The 20,133-nt window shown below is 38.4% G+C and overlaps 2 protein-coding genes across 2 annotated transcripts in view; one reads left to right on the top strand and one right to left on the bottom strand.

Annotated features, from left to right (window-relative positions):
• Nucleotides 1-20,133, top strand: part of LOC132196037 (uncharacterized) — a 191,130-nt gene that overhangs the window by 142,137 nt on the left and 28,860 nt on the right. The gene's annotated exons all lie outside the window — the stretch shown is intronic.
• Nucleotides 18,522-19,661, bottom strand: LOC132196158 (uncharacterized). The gene is made up of 2 exons (XM_059618624.1): nt 19,042-19,661; nt 18,522-18,993 (listed from the first exon to the last, which is right to left on the bottom strand). The coding sequence occupies exons 1-2, from the start codon at nt 19,659-19,661 to the stop codon at nt 18,522-18,524; spliced, it is 1,092 nt and encodes a 363-aa protein (XP_059474607.1).

Below are 20,133 nucleotides of genomic sequence, written 5' to 3'. Positions count from 1 at the left end.
ACATATTGTTGATAGTTTCAATGAACCCGATTGGAGCAGTAAATGGAATGTGTGGCAGCAACTGGTGATCATCACTTCTTCATTCTTTCGCACTCGCAGTTTTTTTCCAACTCTCGCCCGGAGGAGCGATTCGTCTTTGCTGTGGCGGCTGCTTGATTGATTCGCGCCGCCGCCCTAATAACGCGAGCGAACGAACGGCTCGTCGGCGTGCATATCATTACACGAAAACAAACTAGGCATGTCAACAAAGTGACTCGTCGGCGGGTGTGTCGGCAAACAAAGATGCCGCCATTAAGTTTTGCCACGCCAATTTGAGAGCGAACGTCTGTCGACAAAGATGGATTGGACGTGACTGCGGCAGTGTAATGAGAAGCCGAATGTGCTGCTCCTCTGAGCCAACGGCCCCCAGGCAATGAATACAGTACATGCAGCCCAAGAGGCGCGGCCGCAATGAACAGAACCACTCTCGCAATCAGACACAAAACACTCGCCAATTTTCCTCGAACTAAAATAGAGACTTTGAAGGCATTTTCTTTCATTAAATTAATTGGTAATTTTAGCACTATTTTCATAAAATTACTTAAAAAATAAATTAATTATGAAGTTATGCCTAAGTTGAAGAATATACATTATTTTTTAATAATTGTGAATTAAAACTATTAATCAATTATTAGAAATTGGTACTTTTTGGTATCCATGTTGGCTTTTTCATATTTTTCACATCAGAGGTTGATATACAGATAAAATAAAATTCGTTTTTTTTTGGGAGGGGGTTATCATTGCGGTATCTAGGATAATTTTGCATAAATATATTCTTGTGCAAATCAAATATTTCAAATAAAATGACAAAAAAATCGTCCGGAAATAAAAATTTTCTGATAGTGAATGGTATAAAATTATGTTTATTTTAAAAAATTAATTTAATTTCCAATGATTTTAGGAAATTTTCTTATTAGTAAATCTGCCAAATTTCATGTAATTAGATGATAGGACAGAAAAACAAAAGTAATGCAGATGCAAACAAAATAACTTTCCAAATAAATTCAGTTTTTGAGTGAATATAAAATGGATACCAGAGTATTTATGAGTTTCACCAGGTCGCAAGTTTATTGACCTGCGGAACATTTGCTGTGCTGTTGTGACTGCGTGTGGCTTCAAATAATAATGCACATACACTGCGAACTGCTGCTCGGCGTGTGTACGTGCGCACCGCAATATCAGGGAGGCAATAAAATACATGCAGTAGCACCGTCGCCTGTTTTACATACAAAAATGTGTGCAGATATTGAAGTCGACTTTACGACTGCTGCATCATGTGCGTCGCGCTGAAATATTTATTTTCAATTAGATCATATGAATATAATGGCGCGGACGAAATAGAGACACGTCGGTCGCGGTGGTTCGCGTGCAACTTTGTCTCTTTTGTTGCAACGATCGCTTTGTGCGCGAGTGAAAAATGGCACAGTTTTAATTATTCCGTACACACGTTCAAAATTTACACACGTGAATTCATATTTCATTACGAGGCTGCTTCCGTCTGGTTCAAAAGGCTTGCTTGTGTCATCGTTTGTGTTTTGTGTATGGTGAAATAAATGTCTTTTGTGCTCAACCTGAAATAATGATCCAGCGTGTCCTGAAAAGACGGGTTTTAATTCTCACGCCCTTTCATCAAATGTTGCAATTCAAAAGATAATCATTTATTATTTCAACTTTTTACATAAAAAAATTATTTTTTCCCCATAATTAGAAAATTTCATCCATTGTATAATTATATTTTCATAATTTTATCTTGATTTTGGAGGTTCTGCAAGATTTTATTGATTTTGTTTGCAAGTCGGACAAGAGTGTTGGGTTTAGTTGTGCCCTAGAATGTACGCTGGAGGATAATGACATGCGGTGCCTTGCACCTGAGTCTTTTATCATTTGTTGGTTTGTGTTTCTCTGCTGCTCGCTCGCCAGATTAAAACGTCTCGTACACACTCTGGAAAAAAGCTTGGCGTGCTCCCTTTTGAAAGTGCGTTGGCCTGTTTTGCAAATTAATTTGTGAGAAATGAAAAACGTCCATATTCAGTTTGCGCGTTCAGAAATTGCACAACTTCCTGATTGTGAATGTTGAGTGCATTTGCTAATTGTGAGAAAATGTGGGCGCTGTAAACAAGGTTTTCACCTTTTTCTAGCAATATTTTTTCAACTGAAAAGTCTTTTATTGCTCAAGTTAAAAAAAAACGATAACAATATTTATAAAATTAAAGGACATATCGAAATTAAATTTAGTTCAATTTGAGATGCTTTAAAAATTTTGAAGGGAATAGTTTTGTTTTGATAAAAATTTATGAAAAAAAAATATAGATGTAGGTGCTTGAGCCTGAATTTGATCAAAATTTATTTAAATAATAAACACGCCCTCTTTCTTTTACAAAGAGTTAATTATGGTTTGGAGTCACTCTCGGGTCAAGGGATTTCGCACGCGGTCGTGTGCATCGCTCGGGGGCTCAGTCAGTGTTTTATTAAAGTGGGCGGCCGAAGGTGATATTACGCTCTTCTGGCCGATCTTCAATAAACACAGACGACGGTGGCGGAAGGACACCTCTTTTCGCTCCGCTTGCTCTCCGCAATAAATCCGTGCGGGTCTCCGCAGAATGGCGGCTGCCCATTCGTTCCTCAATTTCCTCTTTCGCAACACTTTCGGCACTTGTAATATTTTGTTTATGCATTGTAAAACTCTCCCATTTGAATGTTAATTCAGGACGGAGAAGATGAGAAATTGCTGCCAACTCGTAAACTTTTGTCCGAGGCAAGATTGCGCGGACCAAGATTTTGTCTCCAAGATTGCTTCGTATACCTGGCGTGTATTATTTGCCCGAGACCGTGTTTTTAATTAAGAATTTTCATTATGTTTTGTAGCTTTTTTATGAGAGCAGTCGGAGCTGCCAGTCCTGCAGATTACTTTCGGTGTAATTGGAGCAGAAGTTGTAAAACACGCGGCGGTTCACAAAGTGTCACATTTCGCGAAACGATTCGTCCTGGCAAATGAAGCGTCTCTATTTCTCTCCGGACAGCTCTTTGCAAAAAATTTATGCTGTTTTGACGTTGGCTCGTTTTCCGACCCAATTAGCAGTTTGCGCTGTTGTATCGATGCAGCGCAAAATGCACCAAAGGCGCTCTAATTGCATTTTGCTGATTTTGCGCGCAATTTTATTGGAAGCAACGCCATTCATTATCAAAGCTGGAAATAAACGCTTGACGGCAGTTTCAAAACAGAGCAGTTCCCTTTAACAACTCTTGATGAGATGGAATATATGTGCCAATTAAAAGAGTCACCACTGTCGGCAGCATTGCTTTCAAACGTGGCAGAGATATTTAATTAATTGGCTCTCATTACACACAACTTCCCCTCCGCTATTTAAAACTCAATCTTTGATATGAAAAAAGAATTAAATTGAAAATCCCTTTGGTCGCGTCTGCATTCTATTATAATTGAATATAAAAAAATTATATTAAAAGTTACGAGATATTAAAAAAATATATATATTAAATTTACCTGTATTACAGGTTGTATAATTGATATATTTTTATCTTTTCCTTATTGACTTTTTAAATAAAAATGAAAAATAAGCAGGAAAAATGCGGATTATAAAAACTGTTAAAAACAACCAAAATAAATATTAAGGATGAAAAGAGCCGTTTTAACTTCGTAAATGCGTAAAATTGTCAAGTACACAGAGTGTTCATTAGGCAAAATAAATTTTGTCCTTGCAAACAAAAAATCGAATCAGCGGATTTGTTGGTTATTGTTGATTTAGACTCAAAGGGACATGTGCGAAAAGCGCCTTTCAGCATCCCTCATTAATAATCATAATTTGCCGCCATGCTGATTATTTCGAGCTCAGCCGACTGCGAAATCGCTGTGCAAATTTAAATCGGTAACGAGGCGGCCGCCGCAAATAAATTAGCCGCCGGCAGATCAAAGAGTGGACAAACAAATTCGCTCACACAAAGAGCGGAGAGACGTGGGCGGGAATAAATCCAGAGGCGTATATATATGAATTATAAACGTTTCCATTTGTGGAGCCACATCAAAAGGCGGCTGCGTGATTAAAATGCATGTGGTGTGTGCGCAAAAAATAATGCACCTGCAGCTTAGGCACGTCGTGTGATCATTAAAAGCCGGCCGGGGTCGGGCAAAGTTAAAGCCCCGCGGGACGCAATATATATTCCTCCGCAGCCACTCGGGGGAGAAACATATCTGGCTGCAGCGTCGTCGTCGTTCACACTCGTAAATCATTCACACCGACCGCCCTAATAAGCCTTTTGCTTACGCGCGGTGCGACGCCAAGCACGGCCTTTCTGAATGCATTAGTGTGTATTCTCGTGACACACTTCTTCTTCTTTGACGAGCGGCACGGGCGCAGGTGTGATTAAAACTTGCCGCGCCGCGGTTCACCATCTAATTTTTCACCGTTTTATCTGATGCGCGTTTTTATTGCAAAAGCTGAGCGGACGAAATTTGCATGTGCGGCGTTTTCTTCCAGATTAGAATCTTGCTGAGATTTTTTTTATTCGTCGACTCTTAATGCCACCCTAAATTGTCTTATCTTCTTGGTGTAAGAATAAAATTAGCACAAAACTATATTATTGTATACCAACTGAAATTTTTATTTGATAAATGTGAAAATGATTTTTTTTTCATTTGATAAAAACAAAATTTGTCATAAAAATGTATTTATGGTTTCAGCTCTGTTTAAAAAGGTTGCACGCCGCTTTTTTGTTCATTTTTTAATATCAAAACATGCGAGAAGAAATGGATTTAAAAATTTGCATAATTTTGTACAAAAGTGAATTTCCTGAATTTTATTATTTGAAATTTAAGTTTAAACATAAAGCATGGTGAATTGAGTAGCATTGGGCATTAATTTAGACATTTGATATTTTCTAGCAAATTAGATGACTTTTTCTGAGTTGTTTTATCAACTCTTCCAGAAAAAAATGCCTGAAATTATGAAATTTGATTTATGTATTTCCCTCAAAATCGACTCCTACACGTCATTTGGCAATACGATATTTTATTTTAATTTCAATTATTAGAGCTTCAAAAAATTAAATTCTTTAAAAGGTTTGTACAAAAACTCGGCTGGATATGAAATGTGTCTGGCAATGGCTTCTAGTGAAAGATGGTTTTCATCTGCTCAAAAGGTTTCTCCGTTAAAGCTGATTAAATTTCATGATATGCTGTTATATGGTCTGCGTTTGGACGATGGACTTTTAGCTCAATTTATTTATAGGTATTAAAAAAATAATGAGCTCACATGAAAATTTTTAATGCTTTACTGATATCGCTTTAAAATGTGTTAAATTGTCAAAGAAATTGCACCAAAACGAGAGCAGAGGTCAAATAAACTTTTCGCCATCTGTTGCTAGGACCGAAAGGGTGAATTTTCAATCCACCACTTGTTCCCAAACGCTCCTCTCGCATGTAACTCGAAATTCCCAAGCAGCAGCGGTGGCTTAGCGCACACGGAATAAAATAATTTGACATGACAGGCAGGTATAGGAGAAATTCAAAAATCAGACGTGCGCTCTGGGGTAGAGGAAGAAGGAAGACGGAGGGAGAAAAGAAGCAAATTCAATCTAGCTTTCTTTCTTTCTATCTGGCGAGATGACAATGGGCGGAGAGAGTTTGCTGCTCTTTGGTCTGGGCAAAAACACGAGAGAGAGCTGCAGTGCACGACGGCCCCTGGGGAAGGTGCTAAAGAGTGGACGACCCCTGCAGAGAACCTTCCACATTGACAGGCCTTGCCACTTTTCTAGCCGTCGGCGTTTCTCGACGAGGGAGACACGCGCACAATTTATTTACGTACGAAACGCGCCCGAGTGACTTTTGATGTCACAAAATATTTTGGCAGGAATAAATTTGCCATTATTGCCGGCCTTCTATTTTTAATATGGCTAAAAGCATGCGCTTTTCTGATTCTTCCTCCTCGCAAACTTATTTTTCTTCTGACGGTCGGTTTTTTTTTCGCTGACGAATTAAGTGAGTTTTTCGCCAAGTTGCGCGGCCGAGTTGTTGACTTTCGGCTTTTTCCGCATAATTTTTTAGGATGAAGCTGTCATCCGGTCGGTCTGTCGGATTAGGCAGGTTGTTGGAAACGAACGCTGCCTTGGAAACGAAGCCATTTCGACAATGAGGCTCGCGGTCAAGAGTGGGCTTAAGGCAATATTACTTTTGCCTCAATGGAAAATGCAAGAGGTCTTGTTTTTGAGCTGGAATTGGTTTTTCCAATTAAAAAAAGTCAATTCTTAGTATAAAAGTTTGAATATCAGTTGGAAGTTTCACAAAAATAAAATGCACTGAAGCTGTTAAAATGAAATAGAAATTAATATTAGAATTTTTGATATAAATGATTAATTAAGTGTTCGTCAAGCTTATAATTTCTTGAAAACAAAATGCAAATTCGTAATGAGAAATAAACAGATTACATTTGTTGCAAAAATTTCCTGAATTTCTATCAATATTTCATATTACTCAAAATAAATATTAAAAGGACCAAAACAAGTATAACAGAAAAAGGTCAATTTTATTCTTCGTCTCTGCTTTTATTTGTTTTGCAGGAAAAATTGATATTCTCGAAAAGGCTTGTTCTTTTCTTATCTGCAAAGTAGAATAGTTGCACATGTATTCATACATAAAAATTCCTTTTCCATTCCATTTGCAAGTCGACTTTCTTTTCCTTGTGCTCGCTCGCGTGCCGCCATTGTTTCGAGTCACTCAGAACGCGTGACATTAAGTGGGTGTAGCACGTGCAGGCATCCACCTACTTCTCTTTCTCTCTGGATAAAAAAAAACGTTTCTTATTATTTTTCCCTCTCGCATCTGTCCTCGCGCGGTGCGTTCATCTGATGGAAAGCCGCAATTTTGCTCTTTTATTTTCCGCCGCTTTTCCTCTTTCCTTTCACATCAAAACCGTGGCAATAAACAAAGCGACCATTAGCACAGCACATCGCATGTTTGCCGTTTATATACTGAGAGCCTATATTGATAAAATGAAAATAAACTTTGGGAACAACAATATCCACCCGCACGGGAATCGCTTCTTCACTTAAACTTGAGTTTAGTATTACGCAATTCAAATCTTCTGGGTGGAAACTGGCAAGTTCAATAATTCAATTTCCCAGGCATGTTTGTGAAATAAGAGAGGCTCCGTCGTCGTTTAATATTGATCAAACTTTGGCCAAACTTTCTCATTGCGAAAATATAAATTGCCTACACACACATATCGCGAGATGAAATTTTGATAGCGGATGTGGCACAGAGTTTACTTTCTTGAGATCGTTTACTTGCTCCCGTCTCTGTAAAACAAAGAAACTAACCAGAGCAGCTGCTTTATTTGTTGCTCGTCTAACCGGCAGACAGGATGACGTAATCGGAAAACCGTCATCTTGTTTGTATATGTGTGTGTGTGGGAATTCTGAAACTCAAACGGCAACAGTTTTTTCTGTCGGGACAACTTTTGACCCGAATCATAGCAACTACTGCTGACGTGCTTAACGTAAGTGCACGAGATCGTAATTGCACGGCCAAAGTTTTCTGCAATTTTTGCTTTAATCTCTAATCCTGTTCATGTGCGAGTTGAAGGGAAAAGTTCCCATGCAGGTGCTGCAGTTTCTTGCTATTGGCGAAGGATAAGTTTTTCAATCCAAATATTCTAGTTACCTGAATTTTATTATGATATTTTAGTGTTTTATATAATTTCTACTAAAAAATTAGCTCATGGTGAACTTAATCTTGTGGCGGAAATGCTAGATCTAAACTACCTACAAGTAAATGATGGTGTCACTGTATCGGAAACTATAACACAGTCAAATGGAGTCAGACAAGGTGGTGTCTTTTCTCCTTTTCTATTCATTTTCACAGTCAGTGATTTAAACGAGGCCATAAAAAATTGTAAAAATGTCCGTGCAATACTTTACGCAGATGATATTGTGCTAATAGGCGATAGCCTTGAAGATATTAAAGCAGCACTTTTGGAAATTGAGCAATATCTAGCAACCAAAAACTTAAAATTGAATTATGATAAGTGTAAGATTCTCAAAATTAGAAATAAGGGTAGAGGCCGTCTAAGGAAAGACGACATTTTAAATGTAAATGGACAAAACATTGAATTTGTAACAGAGTTCTGCTATTTAGGTGTAACTTTTCAATCATCGGGAACTTGCTTTTCAAATCATGTAAGCAAAAGGGTGAAAGCGGCACTCTTTGCAATGGCCAAACTAAACGCTTTGCCAAAATCCTCTCTGCAGTCGGCCAAAAAACTATTTGACTTAGCTATCTCACCGGTTGCAAGTTACGGAATTGAAGCCATTTGGCCGTATTTGAAGCAGAGGGATTTGGAAAAACTAGAAACCATAAAATCAAGATTCCTAAAGAGAGTTTTAAGTCTGTCTAAAAGAATGAAATCACGACTTGTATATGCATTAACGGAAAGTGAAACAATCGTCAGTGACTTAATGAACAAATACAATCTTCCAGCGCACTCAGAAAGTGACAAATTTTTTAACTCCATGCGTCTTAAACAATTGGAAATCAATCCTCATTTTTATAACACACCTGCAATGACGAACAAAAACTGGCAGGCTACAAATTGTAAAGACAGACACATGTTCACCCGCTACTCTTGCCACGGTTTTCACTACCTGTTTTGCACAAATGCAGCCTATCACACGGCAGCAGATGACAAATGTAAATGTAAATTTTGCGATGAAAAAATTCTTTTTTATCACTTATTCGAATGTAACAAGAGCAATATTACGTTATCAGCCGCAGCGACAATGAAAAAGTGAGAGACAACACCGAGTGTGAGAGACAATACCGATGAAATAATTTTTGTTCCTTCATTTGACCGATTTTTACTTTATTTTATGTCTAGTATGTATGTTGTATACCGTTGGTATTTAATAAATAAATCAATCATATAATAAATGATCGCATTACCATTAAAGAATGAATTTCACATAATATCAATACTTCAATTGAAGAAATACGTAATAAATTTTATACATATTCTTTTGACTTTGATACTAATTTATTTTTAGCATCAGGGACTGAAGATAAGATAGCTCCCCCGAGTAAAATATTTTTGATAATATTTTTAATTAAAATTTATCAATATGAAAAATAGGGACATCAAAATTGAGACAGATGAATTAAACTATTCAAATAATTCAACACTAAAATTGAATTGGTTTATGCACTGCTAGGTTTTGGACATTATTATTTGTTGGATGACATAAAATTTAGCTCATCTACGCGCCAGGACTAATTCCTAGAGTGCGGCTTTTCATCTTAAATGCGCAGGGATGAGACAAAGGGTTGTTCGTTCGTCACTTTGCTGTGAGGGTTCAGCCACTCGAAAAAGGAACACGGCAGGTGGAATGAATGAAACGTCTCTCGTCTTTGTCGTGTCGCACACCCTCGCCTCCAAAATCTAGTTAAATATTTTCCGGCCGACTGCCTCTTAACAGGGCGTGTTGAGCTTTGTGTCGCCGTTGCGAGCAAAACTTGCCATTAAATCGTGCATGTTCTGTAGTGCTGGAAATTCTAATGAGACTTGTGCTCATATTTTAATTACAGCTGCAAAGTTCTCTCGGTTTTCTCACTCGGGACGGTCGGCTAGTTCGGCTTAACTTCTATCTAGAAGACACACAATTATGCGCGCTAATGTTGTCGTTATGAAATGCTACACTCCTCCGACCCCGTGTGTTGCCTCACGACGTGCCTTCGTTGGTGAGAGAGCGAGGTAATTTTGATGTTAATCAATTAGCGCCGCGAGTGCTTCGAATTACATCGCCACTCCTGCTGAAGCTGCTAATGGCGTTTGCAATTATTTTCCAAAGAATCCAAAGCAAACGTAATTGGGTGCACGTGCGACGCACAAAAGAATTAGCAGAGTCCTCCAAAAGGGGCGTTTGTTGGTCCAAAAAGGCAATTTAAGTTACCAGTAGCTTCATTGTTGATCCAAGACGAGTTTCTTTCCTGGGTCAACAAAACATAGAAAAGTTAAATAAAATAGGCATTAAATTTGTAAACATTTTACTTTGCATTAAAGATTAATGAGATAATTTTTTTATTTTAGTTTTCCAGAATAATTAATTCAAATTTAAAAATTCAGAAAGTTAATTTTGGAAAATTCCTTTATTGCCTTTTTCAAATAACTTGGAATCTGGATGCTTAACTTAAAATTCTTGAAAATAATAAGATTTTACCACTTCAGAAATTTATTGTTTTGATTGATTTCGTACCAAATTACTGCATTGTTGTCCAGATTACTCTGATTAAATTATGAAACTATGCTTGAAATAGGTATTTTTATTTAAATTTATTCAGGTTGAAATATACGATTATACAATTTTTCTATTCCAATAAATCGATAAAATAACTGGATTCAGTGGAAATTGACATTGAGTTCTTATTAATTAATGAGCAACTATTGCCCTATTTATACATTTTCATTATTATTCATTTCCATATTAATATCCAAGCTCGCTGTCAAAATAGTGATCATGATCAAAAAACAATTTATCACCGAGCTCCTGAAACTACGCTGCTCTCGTATTAATATCAAATCATCTGTCAGAGAGCCGCGTGGCCTGAATATATTCAGCAAACTTCGCCGCTCTTGCGAGAGCAATTCACTCGCGCGCGCATTCTGTGCAGCAGGAAATTAAAATTTATGGACACGGCGATTCATGACACAGCAGCATTGACTTTTTATTGCTGCATTTGTGAAAATTATGACAGCTGGGAGAGAAAAATAGCTTTGGTGCCACGTGTGCATGAGCGGCTCGGTTTATATTCATTCAAACAAATCGCGATCTGCAAAATTTCCATCATTTTAAGGTCACTGCAGAAGTGAAGCTAATTTCCCGGCTCGATCGTATTAGTTTTATTAAAATTTCTCAGTCTTGTGAAAAATTGCCAGGAATGCGAGCAATAAAGTTCCTTCAATGCGGTCGGGAAATAAAAAGGCTCGTCGACTTTACGTGCAGCTCATTAAGTTTCGTAATTAAAAAGTTCCTCCCGGTGAGTGTTTTTTCTGCGTATTTTTTCTCCCTGCTCATTGTGATAAATTAAAACACAAAGCCTCTCTTGCCGCCTCTATTTATTTGTAATTGGCTGTCGTTTCCAACTCGAAGTGCTCGAGGGCTGCAAAAATGCAAATGACGTGCTTGTGAAAAAGAGGGTTGATGAGAATTTTTATCTGTAACGCGCCTTTGACTCTCTGATAAAAAATTAGCACAGGTATCAAATGTAATAATTGATTTTAATACCTGTCATTAACAAAAATGTTTAAATACTTTTTTATTATCTATGCTTGATTTTTGAATTCAATTAAATTTGATTGAAAACAATCAAACGAAATGGTACAGTTTGCAATAATTTTTTTTTTCAAATTACAACAATAATAATTAAATACTAAATTAAATAAAATAATACGTAAATATGTTATTTTCCACTACTTTAAGAAACTGACAAATTAAACAAAAACGGATGCAAATCTTTCTAACAACATCATCAGTGCTGTAATTTCCGTCGTTCTGCTGGGAAAAAGCAATTTGCATCAGTCGAGAGAAAAACAGCAGCGAAATTGTGAGGTCAGGCGCAATTAGTGACACTTCGGTGAGCACTTGTTTGCATGAAGAAGCAATTAATTGCGATTCGAGTTCACGCGGCTGATGTTTGTCGTGCAATTAGCCTGCTTTTGCGCTCTGCGTGGCACAAATGAGTTGGTTTTTAATCTGAACTCGTCACTTGCATGAAGTAAAATGCACTCAGCTACTCAACTCCCGCGGGAAGTGAGGGCTTATTTCGCAATTTGCAGTTGAGAAAATTCAACCAAAGTGAGTGCTAAATAATATATATTTTTTTTATATCAATTTTTATTTAAAATATCGTTTTCCTTATTAATATAACAAATATTTCTGAGGGATTTAAAATTATAATTCAAACCACCGCCACTTGTGAAAATCAAACTTTCTTTTACCGGAAATTAAATTGAAGATGCTTGAGAGAATTCCAAAGAGCGTCTTGTGTTTCTGCGAATACAGATCAAATAAAAAAGCAATCGTCGCTCTTGTCAATGGCAGAGAGGAGAGTTGCCAACAACTGCTTCTCTTTCTCTCTCTCATTACAAAATCATCAAGGACGCCCCGCGGTTCTTTCGATCGGTCGGTGTGGCGAATTTTTCCACCAACTTGCTCTGGCCAAACATTGCAGCAAAACATTTGTTCGGTGTTTACCTTGTAAGAAGATAAACACGGCCGGCCAACAGCAAGGAGCAAAACACTAAGCCAGACGAGTACATTGTTCTACTTTTCGCACTCGAGATTTGAACTCAGCATTCCCTCCAGCTCGGAAGCTGCAAAGTCTCGACAGATGCCTGCCAGCGTCACTTTTTGCTTCTCAGCTCTCGCCAGATAAAAAAGCTGACAGCTACGAGAATTCCAGCACGCTTAATGATGGCCAGACGCTTCTCGCATCTTTCTCATTTCATCTTACATGCTCTCTGTGGAGAAAAGAACCGTCTGAAATCCCACTCAAGTGTTGGGCAAAAAGAAACAGGCAAAGGAAAATATTATGTGCCAGGGAAGAAATATTTTGACGCGACAAATTTAGTTAGACCATGCAGTGAAATTTTTTTGCGGTGTACTTAAGAGAAGAACTCAAAACATTAAAAACCATTTTTATTAAAAAAAAAGAAGTTGCCAAAAATTTGGATTTTTTTTTTAATTTCCTTTTATTATCATTTTTTATGATTTGATTATGAATTTTTGTAAAATTTATAAGTAAAAAAAATATCTATCATGATCAATCTTGCATTATGAATATTTTATTGAGAACAATAAACATGCAAGAATTTTAAAACATAAAATTTACATTTTAATTATTTTAAATTTAATACAAAACATTATAAAAATTGAAGATTGAAATAAGTACTGAAAATAGAAGTTTTCGCTAATTAGTTTTTTGTAAAATTTGTTTAAAAGTTCCAAATTAAAAAAAGAATACAAAATTCCAACTGACTCGTGACTATTCAAACCATTCATAAAAAACTTGAGGGTTCTTTAGCGCATCAAAGAATCCGAAGATCAAATTTTAAAGAAAAAGTAAATAAACCTTAAGATTGACGGTGAAAAAAATAGGCTTGAAAAGGTTTTAATATCTCACAACCGTAAATTGCAAGGCACGCACCGTGCACTGCTCAAAAGTCTATTTGATACTTCCACACGCGCGCAGTCGGCAAAAATACAACTGAAATTTTAATTTCCGGCCCTTCGTATGTGGCGTTGCAGGTTCGATTTTTTCCTCTTCGCAGCCACAGCCAGGAGCAGCCGAGCGAGCGTCTCTGCTCACAACAAAAAAGGAAATCATAAAAAGAAAAATAAAAAGGGCCGCGAATGCACCTGCATCCCTCTCGCTCCAGGTGGAAAATAATTTCTCCAGTCTAAAGAGAGAGAGAAATCTGAAAGCCTCATTAAAAGGGCCTCTAAGAAAAATCCGTCGCTTTGTTCTTGCCGAGTTTCAACTCTTTCTTTCTGTGCGGCACCGAATGTACGTCGCATGTGCCATCAAAGAAGAAGCATCTGCTATTCATGACGCCGCCACCGAGTTTGGTTGTTTGCGTCTCGCTGCTGTGACATCAAAACTCGCACGCGAATACACACGAGTGTAGTCTCTTTTGCTCGCCGCATAACAAGATTCGTTCGACGCCGCCGTGTATGCAAGGGGCCCTTGAAAAGCCGCCGCCGCCGCCGCGCTGCTTATTTATTTTTCTCATTATTTCCGCCCAAAAGTCTCTCTCGCTGGAATTTAGAGATGGATGTTTGCTGAAATGGAGCCCTCGGATTAGTGCAGCTTGGAGGCATATTGACATTGCGTTTCGCGTGCAACGCTCTTGGAATTTATCCTCCTCCGTTATTCATGAGCACTTTTGCGAGCAATTGGCTTTTCCGACGGTGGCTTTTTTCCTCTTAAGGCTACACCGTTGATTTAAAGTTGTGAAATCGGAAGAGGAAACAGCGACACTTCCTGCAAAAACAAGGAAAACAGTCTGATCTTAATTGTTTTTACACAATTTTTATATGACATATAACTAATTTTTCTATAAATATTATAATTATCCTTTCAATTATATAAAAGTTATTCATTTATATTCCAAATTTTAATTCAATTAATGAGAAAGTTCCTATTTTGGTCTATCACATTTAAAATTTTTCATTATATTCCCAAGTAAACAACTTTTTAATTTTCACAATTAGATTATTTATAAAATAAGGACTTCGCTTTTTAAAATTTTGGCTGTGATTTACTCTGCTTTTTTAATTTACAAATTTAGTTACATCTAGTTTTTTTTTTCAAATTATTAATTCCCACTATTTTTTCAATATTTAGTGCAAAGAAATTAAACTCCTAGTTTTGCTATCGTATATAAATTTCAGTCGATGAACTTTACTCAAGAGTTAGAAAATCTCTTCTCCTTCTGGAATGCTATTAGATTTCAGAACCTTTCACCACCAGACGTGGAGGTGAACATGTTTTGCTCCCGTTATCTCTGACATTTAGCAAGTTTGTTCTGCTCGTCGGATTTCTCCTGGTTGGAAGTTTGCAGCAATAATTCCAGCGAGCACACACGTGTGTTCAACCGCTGAGTAAGTGTAGCCGGAGAAAATCCTAATTAAATATAGCATCCATTTAAGCGCGATTCGTAATAACTCGAGCCTGCTAACACACTACATAATTTGCGAGCGGCTCACAAGTTGTTCTCGAGATGTTTTGCTGCCTGATGCTTCTTGTTCTCTCTGCTCTTAGAGAAGGCGAGACGAGTAGTTTGGAGATTTGAACACCGAGTTTGCGAGAGAATTACGCCGGTAATGACGAAAAGAGGGAGCGAGAGTAATTTCACCCGCTAAGAGAATGTAGGTGTAGCTCTTCACTCAATTACGCGCAGGAGCTTTAAATGCTATCAACCCAGTTATTATTATAACTCATGAAGGAGCTTTTCTTCGAAAAAGTTCTTCAATGCTCTTCAGGTTTTAATTGGATCTCTTGAGAAAATTCTTAAAAAGGTAAACATATTGTTGATTTTCTTGGAAAATGAGCTCATGTTTGTTTGGGATTTTCAATTAATTTTGCATCCAAACTTTGAGAGAAATAATTTTTAATTAACGATACAAATAAATACGCTAGTACGAAGAATATTAAAATGTCACCAAAATGGATATAAATTTGATCTTATTGAATTATTTTGTCGGTTTCCACAAAGAAGTTGGTAAAACTTGACAGCATTAATGATGAGGTTATGCAACCTGCTGGTCACGCGTGTACCACCATTCATTTTGTTGCATAACTCACAGTGTCCCCTCGTTGTCCATTGTTGTAAAAAACAAGGTGATCGATCGATGCCATCTGCCCCAGCACGAAAGTTAGCGTCAAAAAAAGTTTATTCAATTATATCGAGACGGCAGGCAGAGGATTCTGGAGATCTTTTCGCCTCGCATTAGTCACGTGCCACTTGGAGTGTAATGTGAGAGTGACGGTGATACAAATTAAATTTGATACCAATTGTGCGGGATAACTTTTGCTCCCCGGGTGCCGGTCGCCATCAAGCCTAATTAATTGCGCGGGCCGGGGCAAAAATATGAGGCGCGTGCGTGGCACTTTTTGCCGGCGAGCTTTAATGGCCACAAGTGGCAGAGAAAAATACTTCTCTCTCCCTCGATGTAATGTGGTCACTCGTCTTTTTTTGGGGCGCGGCGACGACGCCTGAGGAAGGTCGTCGACTCGGTCAGACCTCGGATTAAAGGCGAGCGCCTACCAAGGATATTTTTTTATTTTTCATCACATCTTTTTTTTCTAATTGCAGAAGATGAAAGATTAAAAAATCGCGCCTCACAGATTTCTTTGATGAGGATGCTTTTTTTCTAAAAGTATAAAATTTTCATTAAACTTGAGTAAAGCGTGACACACTTCTTTTGGCGCACAAACATGAAATATGAATATCCCCTCGGGCGCTATTATCCTAAGTGTTGGGGCAAAAAGTGGCTCGCGATTCTCAAAGAAAAGTTTTCTTTCTTTCTTAGAAAGAAGCGAAAAAGAAGAAGCTGCTCATCTTGTAGATAAAACGTCGGCGGCAGTTGCGCTCCAGTTGCGATGAGCCAGCGAACTTTGCTCTCAGCGTCATCAAGTCAAGGTGCACAAAAAGGGTTAATATCCAGTGTCTGCTTGGTTGCTGCTAAAACAATAACAACTCGGTGAACGTCAGCAGCGTACGGCTGCCGGCGAAAACTATTTAAGTACCCTGGCGGTGTGCGGCCCCATTTGTCCTGCTCGTTCACTCTCCTCAAGCCAGCATGGAGCATAGTAAACATTTTTTTCATTAAAAAAATTAAAGATTGTGACATCGATTCAAATAAATGTGACGAAAGCATTTCCAACATGCGATTAAGATATATTTTAAAATTTTTTTAATTAGTAATTATCATTGTTCGTCATGCAAATTTTATAAAATGTACAAAAATAATTTGTATTAATATTTTATTCTTAAAAGCTTTTCTGAATTAATTTTAATGTAATATAGTTCAGTTCAGTATAAATATAAAAACTATTTAATTATTTGTACGATGTGTAGAAATGCTTTAACTATATCAATTAGTTCTATCTTTAATCTTATCAAAATAAATTTTTTTTCTCAATTTTATTTTATTTTCATTAAACTTTTAACAATATACTATTTTTCCTTTTTAATGCTGATTAGCCGTGTCACCTGCTCTACCTCTGTAGTAACTTTATGAGCGTTAAATGTCGAACAAAGGGTACATTTTAGTCCAAGCGAGTAATGACGCCGCTGTTGGTGCTGCGCTTTTATTGTTATTTTATTATGGCTGCGCTTGAAACTCGCCGACTATTTATTCTCTTGGGCAATCGCTTACTTAATATGCATTAAAGCGCTTGCAATGCATTATGCATCGATAAAAAAGCAGGCAAATTATAATATAAATAACCGTTTTGCCGTGTGTTCCTATTTCCACACAGCAGCATGCAAAGTTATTCGGAAAATTGCTCCATAAATTACTTCCGATAAATTGTGTGAGTGACGGTGAAAAGAAAACGCGTCTCATGCAGCACTTTTGCAAAGATACTACAAAATCGAATTGCATTTATGCATTAGAAATGCTCTATTCCGATATCGGTTTGTTTACCTTCGATCTATTGCGCAAATTTGAACTCGATACCACGCGAATTTGAATTGCTTTTGAAAAATGCATGCGCTCGAAGAAACTGCCTCGTTTTCTATTAAATATTCACAACGTTCTGATAGGTTTGCGATGCAGGCAGGAAAACGTGTTGCTCGCGATGATGAAAGATGCAAAAGCATCCTCTTGATGCAAGCAAATTGCATTACATTGCATTGAAGGGCTCTTGACCAACTTTTGCGAAAGATACGAGTTCATAATGAACAAACGAGCGCTTACCGTTTATTGAACTCAAACACTAACAAGCAAAGTTAATTTACTTTTCAATAATCTTTATAATTAATTGAATTACCATAACTACTTCAAAAAATTGGCTCCATTTTTTAACACCAATTCAATAAAATAAAATAAAATATCATTTTTTTTAAATTTATTTGTCATATTTATGATTTTGAATGGCAAACTGGCTATCGCCAGGCCTTTTTCTGCGCCTTGCACGTGACCAGAGCCCTTTGCTCCCTCCTAAGGTGAAACTCAGCCTCTCTCTCCCACTGATAAAGCTCCCTCTCCCTGAGCAACTGCTCCTTGACCTCGACAGCCTCCTCCCTTTTCCTCCTGCGTGCCTCCTCCAGCAGCCCCTTGTGGAACTCCCTCTGCATTTCGATGACCTTGCGTCTGACCTCCTCTCCGTGCTCGGTGCTCAGGGTCTCGCTCAGGGGCTCGTGTTTGTTGTCCGTCAGGTACTTGATGGTCTTCAGGGTCTCTCTGCGGCGCTGCAGCTCGGCCTGTTTCTTCTCCTCCTGCTGCCGCTTGGCCTCCTGTTGCTGCAGGTGCCTCTGGAAACGCGCCTCCCTCCGAAGGGCGACGGCCTTCCGGTGGTACTGCTCGGACACCCATTTGTCGAAGGCCTTCTGCTCTTCCATGGCCTTCAGGAATTTCACCTCTTCCTCCGCTAGTTGTCGTCCTTTGAGCTCTGCAAGATACCGAAGCAACTCTTTGTGCTTCCGCACTTTTTCACTCACTTCTTCGCGTCTCTCCTGTTCAGCCAAGACTTTCATTTCTTGAAGTTTCTCCTTCTTTTCCCTGCAATAAAAGTCTAATGAATTTTTTAAATTTTTTTTGTATGGTTCAAATTATAAAATATTTTTATTTTTCAATTTAGGAAAAAAAGAATCTTGAAAACATAAAATTTGAATTTAAAAATTATTAAAAAGAATGCCAAAATGACATTTTTTTTTACATTGAAGAAAAAAATAGACACTTAAAAATAAATTTCACCTGATGGCCTTTTCGCGCAGCTGCTGCATGTACTTGTCGTTCTGCTTGAGCATTCTGACCATTTTGGCGCTGAATCGTTTCTCCGCCTTTTGCACGGCCACCTTGGCCTCGTACTCCTGCCTGATCTTGTGCATGGCCACGCTCTGCCGAAAGTCGTTCAGCTCCTGCCGCTTGCGTGTGTACTCGATGCGGGCATTGACCTCTGCCCTGCGTGCCAACTCGACGATGTAGCGCTTCCGCTTGGCCAAACGCTGCTCCTCCTCGAGCCGCTTTTTGCGCATCTCCTCGCGTTGCGCACGCATCTTGGCCTCGCGCTGCATCCGCTTGAAACGGTTCTCAGTCTCGGTCGGAGGTCGCAGACGCTTCTTGTACCTTTTCTTCTCCTCCTTTTTCTTCTCCTTGAACACGGAAATGCGTCTCTGCCACTCGACCTGAGACTTTCTCTGCTCGGCCTGTCGTTTTTCCAACCTAATTTTTTTTTTAATTAATTAAATCTTAAAAAAAATGAACACTCACTTTTCCTTGATGGAGTTCTGCCTCTCCATCTGCATGCTGAACTGCCTTCGCCTCTCCTCCTCCAGCTCGTGCTTTTTAGCCTTTTGCAAATTCTTGATGTCCCTCATCAGGTTGATCCAGGCCCTTTTGTTTTGCTCCTTCTCCTTTTCCTCTCTCTTAGCCTGCATGACGATGGTGACTCTTCGCTTCTTAAACTCCTCCACCTTCTCCTTTCGCTCCTCCAGGTTGGCCTGGACGCTCATGGCCGTCTTCTGGTCTCGCACCGCACGCACCTCCTGCACCAGCGACTTGTTCTTCTGGTCCTCCAGGTCTTGCAGCTTTTTCATCTCCATCTTGATCTTGAAGTTCTCCTTGTGCGTCTCCAGGGCCTGCGCCCACTTGGCCTTCAGGGCGTCCTCCATCATGTCCATGCCTCGCATCTCGCGCTGCAATTCGTCCTGCATCACCAGCCCTTCGACGGCGATCGACCGGCGCCGAAAAACGGAAGACTTTCGTCTGGCCATCGGTGCCAGCGATTTCCGCCTCTCAAGAGGGTGCGCCAGGTTTTGTTGGCCACCTTCAGCGCCATCTCGTTTAGGCGAATTCTCAAAATTCTCAGGTTGATCTGTTTCGTCGTCCATGCCTTTGAGAAGCTTTTCAAAGTTTTGCAACAATGAGCAGGTTCAATAATCATAAACTAGCAACAATCAAATCTAATTTTTTTATTGTTGAAAAGCTTTAATTCAATTTTTTTTTTACATATATGTATATTTAGTGTTTACTTGAAAGTGTCTTATCATTAATCACAATTTGGGCGTTTTTATAAATGAATCAAATAATTAATGATAATTTTGAAAAATAACGATCAAAAATGAAATAAATGACGTTCATGTATTTCGATGCTATTTTCAATTTTCATTTTTTTAACGTAGCAACAAACATAAAAAAAAAATGAATAAACAAACACTCTACGATGAAACGGGAAAACAGATAAAATACACAACTGCTGCGAACTCCGCTCGTAAATCACCAGACGGCTGTTTTAAATTTTCCCCACTCGTGACAGCCGCAAATTTGGTATTGGAAGATAACAAGGTTGCATAAATCGTGGAG

Source organism: Neocloeon triangulifer, unplaced genomic scaffold, assembly GCF_031216515.1.
Source record: "Neocloeon triangulifer isolate White Clay Creek 2 clone unplaced genomic scaffold, ASM3121651v1 ptg000011l, whole genome shotgun sequence".
NCBI classification, from domain to species: Eukaryota; Metazoa; Arthropoda; class Insecta; order Ephemeroptera; family Baetidae; genus Neocloeon; species Neocloeon triangulifer.
Note: the sequence above shows the minus strand (reverse complement) of the source record. Positions and strands in the feature narration are given on the sequence as shown.